Below are 9625 nucleotides of genomic sequence, written 5' to 3'. Positions count from 1 at the left end.
CCCATCCCATTCCCCATGTGAGAACAGCCACGTGTAAAGTTGAAAATGAATGGCGAGAGGTAGTAGGAGAGACACAGAGGAAGGCAGAGGTGAGGTCAGGTTTTCTTGTAGTCCCAGGTAAACAGTTTGAACTATATTCTAACCACTGGAGAATTTTAAGCAAAGGAGCAACATGATCTGATTTATATACTTACAAGGTCACTGTGACTGCTGTTTTGGAACTGGCCTAGGTGGTGACCAGAGTGGAAGCAGGGAGGCTGTTGCCTCCCAAGTAGGAGGTGATGGTGGCCCTGGGATGGCAGCAGTGGACATGGAGAGAGGTGCACAGATTCCAGATGTATGTCGAAAGAGTGCCGACCAGACTTACAGAAGGGCTGGATGTGCAGGGTAAGACACAGAAAGGAAACAGGATGACAAAGTGACTGGGTGGTTGGTGGTGTCATTTACTGATTCGGGTTGCAGAAAAGAAAGGTCGTGAGGTCCGTGCTAAATCAAGAGTTTGGTTGTGGACAGATGAAGTTTGAGTTGTCTATTAGTCATGTAATGGGCTGCTGAATATGCACATCTGGAGCTTTGGAAAGAGGCCGAGGCTGGAGATTGGCATTTAGGGTCATGAGCAAATCATCTGTGAAGTTTTCATTTGAAGTGCATTGTTTCCAGTCGGGGTTGATGGATGTCTGGAGCGAGCATCTCCTTAGCTCCCCCGGAATCAGAACCACCTTCTGAGCAGCTTCAGCTGTCCTGGAAATTCACTGACAGACTGCGGAGTTGGGGGCTTTAAAACACTGGCGGGAGTTTGTTTGGTTTTGTTCTCTGCTGTTTCAAGTTAACTAAAGTGCATGATTTTCAGGTTTCATCTTCAGTTTTTGTTTTTTTGGTTTTTTGGTTTTTTTGTGGTATGCAGGCCTCTCACTGCTGTGGCCTCTCCCATTGCGGAGCACAGGCTCCGGATGCGCAGGCTCAGTGGCCATGGCTCACGGGCCCAGCCGCTCCGCAGCATGTGGGACCCTCCCGGATGGGGGCACGAACCCATGTCCCCTGCATCGGCAGGCGGACTCCCAACCACTGCGCCACCAGGGAAGCCCCATCTTCAGTTTTAAATCATGCAGAGGACCTGTGACATGTCTTCTGATCCTCGCACTGCCCCTTTCACATTGTGGCTCTCCAGGAAAGCAAGACAGCTCAGGGCAGGCTGTGTTGGACTTCAAGAATAAGCCCTGTCCCAAGAAAGGCAAGCACTTGGTAAATAACTCTGCCAAGTGTCAGATTAACAGGAGATGCTCAGGCAGATAAACATTCTGAGTAAACATTCTGAGATCATGCCTTGTTTTTTTTCCTTTTTTTTCTACTCCATAAATTTGTTATGGTTCTATCACTTTTACCCCTTCTATCAGTTTCTTTCATTCTCATGATGGTTTCTCATTAAGGAGATTCATGGGGAAGGTTGTAATCAATCAGAGCTATTAGCCACCAGAGTGTAATCCGGTTCCAGTACAAACTGACCTGCCCGATGTCCTGTCTGCCTTGGAGATTTAAGCTGATTAACTTAGAGTCTGGGAGGCAGGATCTAATGTCCTGTAGCACTGCACCCTCTTACCCCTACCCGCCAGTAAGGGATTTAACAAACTGACACTGTCATTAGAACTGAACCCACAGTTAACCCACCTTGAAAGTAACCACTAGTGCCTGGCTCACCTTGGATGTACATTTACAGCCAGTGAATGATGCTGTGTCCCTGGCAATGGAATGCTGCTTTAATTCCCTTTGCTGTCTCAGGCCCTATACTTCTGATTACGGTGGAGGTTTCTGTTTTGTTTCATTGGTTGGTTGGTTGGTTGTTTTTTGTACCTACTTCCAAGAGTAGATCAATCTCATGGTCCGGGAACAAGTCAGTGATTGGAATGAGGTTGCCACAAAACAGGGCAGCTCACTGCCAGGGCTTTCAGTAGCACAATCTCTGTCCACTTTATGTTTTTGATGGAATCAGAGAACAAAAGGCAGAAAGGTGCCCTGGGCTGCCCACAGATCCCCTGGAAGCCATATGGGTGGACCTGCCAAGTGAAAGATGCCATGCAAATTAGCATTCTCCATCACAGACCTCTGCTCTTAAAATACAGCTAACCACCAAGTACAAGCTGAGTACTAAGGTCAAACTAAAGACTCTTCAAGAATGATATTTTAGCTGCAAAAGCTGTCCACAAGGAGCAGGATCAATTAATGGGTATTTTGCACCGGGGGAACCATGATAAGTAAATATTCCTTCTTGCACTGATAACACCAGTTAAGGAGCAATCCTCCTCCCCCCTTCATCCACCCTCTCTTCTCCCCCCCCTCCTTTTTTTTTATTGACAATGATGATATAATAGGAGCACAGTCCTTGGAGCTAGACCACACAGATCAAAGCCAAGGCCAAACTTCTACAGTTTTTTAACTTCTCTGAGCCTCAGTTTCCCTATCTATAAAATGGTGATGATAATAATGGTACCTCTTTCAAAGATGATTGAAGAGTAGATCAGTTACTACCTGTAGCAGATAAGATAGTGCTGGTGTATTGTAAGGTCTGAGTAAACATGTAAACTTAAGCTACTGTCATTCATTCAACCTCGTGAACGTTGAATGTGCTATAGATGTCAGTGACATAAAGGTAAGGGCCTGCCTCAGGTCAGTGGGAAGATGGACACACCAACAAACCTGCCATTCTGCCTCAGCAGGCTCTTTACTGAATGTGTGGGAGATGAAGATGCTACTACAGAATAGGTATAATACTCTCTATATAATAAGTATAACTGGTAAGAGAGGCAGAAGACATAGAAAAGCAAGAAATGTAATTGAACAACAATTGAGATCAACCTTTTGCCTATTAAGAATTAAGCTAGGGCTTCCCTGGTGGCGCAGTGGTTGAGAGTCTGCCTGCCAATGCAGGGGACACGGGTTCGAGCCCTGGTCTGGGAAGATCCTACATGCCGCGGAGCAACTGGGCCCGTGAGCCACAACTACTGAGCCTGCGCGTCTGGAGCCTGTGCTCCGCAACAAGAGAGGCCGCGACAGTGAGAGGCCCACGCACCGCGATGAAGAGTGGCCCCCACTTGCCACAACTAGAGAAAGCCCTCGCACAGAAACAAAGACCCAACGCAGCCATAAAGAAATTAATTAATTAATTTTAAAAAAGAATTAAGCTAAAATGCATGACAATGTAGCTGAGATTAAATGCCCAGAAATTGGAACTTATTGTGGTTTAGTAAAAGAATTAACATAGAACAGAACAGCAGCCTAAAAATATTTTATAAAGTTACCATGATAACATCCTGGCCAGCCAAACATTCAGTTATCTGATGTACCGATAAAACAGCAGGACTTACCGTATTCCACCAAGCTGAAAATCTGCAAAACATCTAGTGTGTGCATGCGTATACACACACACACACACACACACACACACACACACACACACACACACGCCCACACGCACATGCAAATACCATTTGGTGCAGAAAGAAAACATAAATATGGAGAGCAAGGAACAGAAGTGAGGCTGGTTTCAATTTCACCTCTAATACCCACTTGCAATCTATCCTTAGGTGAGTTACTAAACTCTGCTACCCAGTGTTTGCATCTGTAAAATGGGGATAATGTTAGCACCTGCCTCACAGGGTTATTGTGAAGACTCAATGAGACATTACATAAGACACTCCAAATAGCTAGCAGTGGCTTGCCCCAGCCTTGGCTCTGTAATAGTTTATTTTATTGCTGTAGTTTGCTGTGCACTAGACACCTCCCTCCCCTGACTCCCTCCTCTCTCCCTGTCTCTCTCCCTCCCTCCCTGTCTCCCTCTGGATGTATATATATATATATATATATATATATATATATATATATATTTACACAAGTAATCCATGTTCATTTTAGAAAAACAAGAATATACATACAAAAAGGAAAAAAATTAAAGACCATTCTGATTCCACCACCAAGAGCAGCAACTATTTTGCTAGTATCCCTCTGGTCTTTGTCTATGTAAATTCACTACATCTATGTAAATGTCCATGTGTATGTAAATACATCACTACATATACAGGATCATACTCTACATTCTGTCTAGTAGAATTCTTTTCCTGTTCAGCAATATATCATGTCAGTAAATATAAAATATACATTACCATTTCAGATTACTTTATAGTAGTCTGTTTTAAGTAAATTCCATATTGTAGTTAGACAATCCCCTATTGCTGGAAACTTGAGGCAAAATCCCATTTTCTCTGTTATAAACTCTGTTTGTGTAAATATCCTGCATCAGCCTATTTGGATACTTTGGCAGAGGTTCTTACCATGGCACAGGGCGAATTTTTCCTCAATAACAGACATTACCAGTGGTCTTATTCATGGGGCCTGCATTTGTGTAGGAGATAAATTATACTTAGGGTCCTGTGTAGCTGCAGATTTTAACATAGCAGTACCTGTTTGAAGAACCTCATACCTAAGTGTGACCCGGCAGCAAACAATACAAAGCGTGAACTGAGCCAAAAAAGAACATGTATAGTGTTAATAAGGTGCAGAATCCAGGTACTGGTGGTCATGGACATAAAAAGTGGCCTGGAAATTTTTCAGGAATATAGAAGATCAAAGAACAATTGGAAAATAGGAAACTGGGAACAAGCAATAGCAATTTGTAGTTTGCCTTCGCAATTTATTTTACATCAGAGCTCAGTAGTCATCCACAATTACCTCCTTGCATTCCTGAGTCATTTCACTGAGCAATGTCAAGGGCCACATAAAGTGCTAAGTTAGTTTTAATAAGACGTACTCAGAATTCCCAAGGAACAGAAACTGGGGGGAGTCTTAGCCAGTGAGATAAGCTTGTCTGTGCACATCTGTCGCGTAGTTATTGAGAACCTACTATGTTCCAACAAGTGGGGACACAGAGAAAAGTAGGCCAGGCTCCCAGATCTGCTTCCAGGGAAGATCTAAGCTGTCAGGGAGGGAGGGGGAGGGCGCAGGGGGTCGGGCCGCTGCTAGGTCGGCACTGTTGTTAAAGAATCTGGACTTCTTTAATGTCTTGCAATTTCAATTTTCAAATATTTTACTGACAGGACATCTGAATAAGAGTGGAGAGATTCTGATCCCCTTCTCAGCATCACCTGGAGCACTCATTCTCCCTCACTGAGCCTCTGTAAAGTTGGGGTAACAAGGCCTCATTTCTACTCTCCACTTCACAGAGATAGTGCCAGTATTTAGATAAGAAAACGTTAATAACTAAGAGCTCTTTGAATTTCTTTGAAGCTGCCCAGATGTCTGAGGTAGCATGACAACACGTAGCAGGGTTAATACTGTTTGCACTTGATCATTTTGGTATTGTATTAAATTTGTATAATACTGCGTTTATATTCACAGACAAGTCAACTCCCCATAATCTATGTTTTAATATGTATTCAGCTCCATTTTTGAGCTGAGGTGACTTCTTTCAGCATCTCAGCCCATTTCTAAAGTGGATTGTCACTGGAAAGGGGTAATTTAGGCATTCGGGGTCATTTACTATTCGCCTCAGGCAAACATTCAGGGGAGGGAACATTCCAGAGAACTGTCTTCTGTGCCTTTGACCTCCCATCTCTTGTGCTCACTCCTTGAGGCTTTTGTGTTGGCCCTTACACAGCTCTTTCCTCAACTTGCTCGCCCTCTTCGCAGCTCGTATGTCTCTTGTCTCTGCCCCAGCTTGGCCTTCCCCCTCTCTCCAGTCACTTCCATCCACTCTTGTCTCCCCTGTCATGGTCCTTTCCCTCCCACCAATGGTTTTGTAGGAAATGCTGTGCTGGCCCCTTGGGGTATCTGCTCAGCAGCCCACAGCACTGCTAGTCCCCGAGATGAGATGGAAGCCAGCCAGCCAGTGTCTCTCCCACCTTACCCTATCATCTGTGTGTGACCTCACTCATTCCCTGGACTCCTTGGCCTCTGTCATCACTACATGGGATAGTGAGATGGGAATGTCAAATTACTTGGGCACATTTCCATGCTAATCCAAAGGAAAGCCACCTGGCTTCATTACCACTATGCACTGACTCCAATATGTAAGCATGACATTTCCTAGAATGGATTATGGAAAACATCTCAGCAGACATTTAGCAGTTCCCCAAGTGGGAGGACAGCAACCCTATTTCCCGTCCTGCAGGAACGCTCATCTCTAGTCTTTCAACAAGCTGACGTTTTCCCCACCCTTTCTGGAGTTTGTTCAGCCAAAATGGTAGCACAATTAAGATGTCAGAGACGGTCCTACATAGGAGGTTCAGGGTCCTAAGACATAAGGCAGGGGCATTACAAGACGCATGGAGTCAGATGAGTCTCATTCCCCAAGACCACCCTCAGGCTCAGAGATTGACTAGAAGGATTCACAAAGCTCTTAGAAAAGCTCTTAGACCCATGGTTACGGTTAATTACAACAGAGGGATACCAATTAAAATCAGCAAAGGGAGAAAGTGCATGGGGCAACGTCCAACAGAAACAACGCACAAGCTCCCAGATGTCCCCTCCAAGTAATATCACACAGATGTGCTTAATTTTTCTAGCAACAATCTGTAACAGCATATGCAAAGCGTTATCTCTCAGGGATGCTCACCCAAGCCTCAGTGTTCAGGTTGTTTATTGGGGTCAGTCACAAAAGACATGCAGCACCTGCATGAAAGACCTCAAGCGACTCAGACTCCAGCCCCTACAACAAAAATAGGTGTTCAGCATAAATCACACTGTTGGCATAAACTCTGCTTACACTGGCACCATGTGGCCCAAGGCCTCAGGCATACAAAAACGCTCTTATGAGGCACATTATCACAAGGACTCAGAGCTCTTCTCTTAGGAGCCAGTCTTAAAAAACAGGTCTTTCTTGGGAATGTGCAGGATTTGAGCAACCTGGGCCTGCCGAGTTAACCCTTTCCTGCACACATGGCCAGGGTCAAGACGCAGGAGTGCTCTGGCACATGACAGCACCTCCTGCACCTCAGTTACCTTCCAAAAATAAGGTCCTCTCTGCCTTCCACATAGGGTCACTGTGATTCATAATAATAATCATTGAACTCTTTTCAAAACCAGCAGGACACCTACAGCAAGGATGCTTTTATTATCATTATTATTACTATCATCATAATCACTATTGTCATATTATACTCACATCATAATCACCACTGTTGATGGGACAGGGCATGGGAATGAGCCCTTAATGCTTCTGTGTGATCTCAGAAGAGGTCAGAAGTGCCTTTTTCCAGATGCTGTAGACAAGGACAACCTCGGAGTAGTGTGTCTTCACTCCTCCCTGGCATTTAACCCTGTCTTTGCTTTTGTCTCCCTTCCCTTGGCAGTGGCTCAGAAATCCAGGCCCCCAGCACGAGAAGCGGACTCTGTTTGGAGACATGGTGTGCTTCCTGTTCATCACTCCTCTGGCCACCATCTCGGGCTGGCTCTGCCTACGGGGCGCCGTGGACCACCTGCACTTTAGCAGTCGGCTCGAAGCCGTCGGACTAATTGCACTCACTGTCGCACTCTTCACTATTTACCTCTTTTGGACACTAGTAAGTATGGCCCAGGGCCTGGGAGTTAGGTCGGTGGGAGCTGGCAGCCCCCCAGCTGGCACAGCCTCCCCTCTTGCCTGTAGCTCATCTCACCCACCCGGGAGCAGACAGACCTTCAAATGCTAGCGAGTGTGTGTGATTCGGTTTACTACTGCACGTGAGTATGTGTGTGTGTGTGTGTGTGTGTGTGTGTGTGCGCACTGCTGGGAAGAGCAGATGAAGTAAAGAAAAAGGCCCAGCTTCTGAGAGTTCCTCAAAGACATGCACCCCAGACATCCCTCTCCTCTTGTAGCCAAGGACTCTATCTGTTAGGAGGCCTGGCGTTTTCTTTCTCTCGTCTATGCTCCTCTCTCTTGCCGGGATTGTAATGTATGGTGAATGATGCACTTGGCCACTGTTGCTGTCGCTGCCTGCACAGATCATGAATCCTCCTGCTGGTTATTTTCTTTTTATGTCCTGACGCGGCCTAAAGCCCTTGTTGGACATGGAGCTGCACTTCGCCTGATGATTATTCTGGGTTGGGATATTGACTCTGCTGCCCATAAAAACACTAATTCATCTAGCTGAGAAGCTGTCACTAAAGAAAAACCATTTCCCAATAAGTGTTCCTGCTGTATATGAGGGGAAAATCTTTAACCCTCTCTGGTTCTTCATTGTTTTAACCCCGCGATTGCTCGGGTACCAGTTGGCAGAGCCCACAAAGCACAGCATCTGCCGTCTCTTGATGCTTCCCTCTGAGACCTGCAGGGAAGACTGTCACGATCCTCTAGAAGGTTTTCAGAAACCGGGCCCCCTGCTTCCTGGCATGACTCTCCCGTGCCTGCTCATCTCTAATCCAAGCACATTCCATTGTTATTCAATATGTATTTCCTGTCTAGACTGTCCCATTCCCATACCGGCAGCACAGTGTCGACGTGTAGAAGCTTCTAGTGCTCACACTTGCTCCCTTGCTCTGTCTCCCGAGTCCTGTGCCACCAGCTGCCATTCCTGCCACACTGACCAACCGCAACCCCCTGCTCATCGCATTTCCCTCTTGTCCAGCTCTTTGCCTCCTCTCAGGGGGGAGTTTCAGACAATAAGTGGGGGACACATTTCAGTCTCAGTGAGAGGGGCATGACATGAGCCTTGGTAAACAGGTAGTGTTCCGATGCTTGGAGCTTTATCAGAGTCCTCTGGTTAAGGCAGGCATTCTGTTCCCAGCCTAATGAAGCCCCCAAGCAAAACTATTATTGTCTGCTTTAAATGTCTATGCTTCCAAAGTGTGTACTGATTCATTGTGAATCAAGCAACCACGCTGACTCAGAAGCCACAAGGACACGGTGATGGGAAGAGGCTTAAAAATAAGAAATTAAAGGGCTTCCCTGGTGGCACAGTGGTTGAGAGTCCGCCTGCCAATGCAGGGGACGCGGGTTCGTGCCCCGGTTTGGGAAGATCCCACATGCCGCGGAGCGGCTGTGCTCATGAGCCATGGCCGCTGAGCCTGCGCGTCCGGAGCCTGTGCTCCGCAACGGGAGAGGCCACAACAGTGAGAGGCCCGCGTACCACAAAAAAATAAGAAATTAGGGAATACCCTGGTGGTCCAGTCGTTAGGACTCAGAACTTTCACTGCTGAGGGCCCACATTCAATCCCTAGTCGGGGAACTAAGATCCCACAAGCTGTGTGGCGTGGCCAACAAAAAAAAAAAAGAAAGAAAAGAAAAGAAAGAAATTGTCTGTCTACTACTGTCTAACTACTGAACCACCTTGGGAAGTCATTTCACCTCTCTGAGCCTCAGTGTCCTCATCTGTAAAGTGGGGATGAGATTAATACCCATCCTGCCAACTTCCCCTGGTCTTACGAGATTGAAGTGAAAGTGTCCATGGGAAAGCACTTTGGAAAATAATTAAGTGTAAGTTTTTACCATGTTTAGAGGTTTGCTAGTCTCTGATTTTTCTTATACAAGTGCCTAAGATGAAGGACGGATGAAGATATAGACTTAAATGATGGGCATTCAAACCAACTTAAGGCCTTTTTGAAAATCTGCTTTGTAAAGCACACGCTTACCTAACAAGAAAGAAAAAAAAGAGGGGTGTGGGCA

The 9625-nt window shown here is 45.9% G+C and overlaps 1 protein-coding gene across 1 annotated transcript in view; it reads left to right on the top strand.

The window, feature by feature from the left end:
- MARCHF3 (membrane associated ring-CH-type finger 3) overlaps positions 1-9625 on the top strand; it is a 149288-nt gene that overhangs the window by 134172 nt on the left and 5491 nt on the right. Inside the window, exon 4 of the mRNA XM_007463731.1 lies at positions 7338-7547. Coding sequence (XP_007463793.1) covers positions 7338-7547 — 210 coding nt within the window. The remainder of the gene's footprint in view (positions 1-7337; positions 7548-9625) is intronic.

The sequence above is a fragment of the Lipotes vexillifer genome, unplaced genomic scaffold, assembly GCF_000442215.2.
Source record: "Lipotes vexillifer unplaced genomic scaffold, Lipotes_vexillifer_v1.1 scaffold1616, whole genome shotgun sequence".
NCBI classification, from domain to species: domain Eukaryota; kingdom Metazoa; phylum Chordata; class Mammalia; order Artiodactyla; family Lipotidae; genus Lipotes; species Lipotes vexillifer.
Note: the sequence above shows the minus strand (reverse complement) of the source record. Positions and strands in the feature narration are given on the sequence as shown.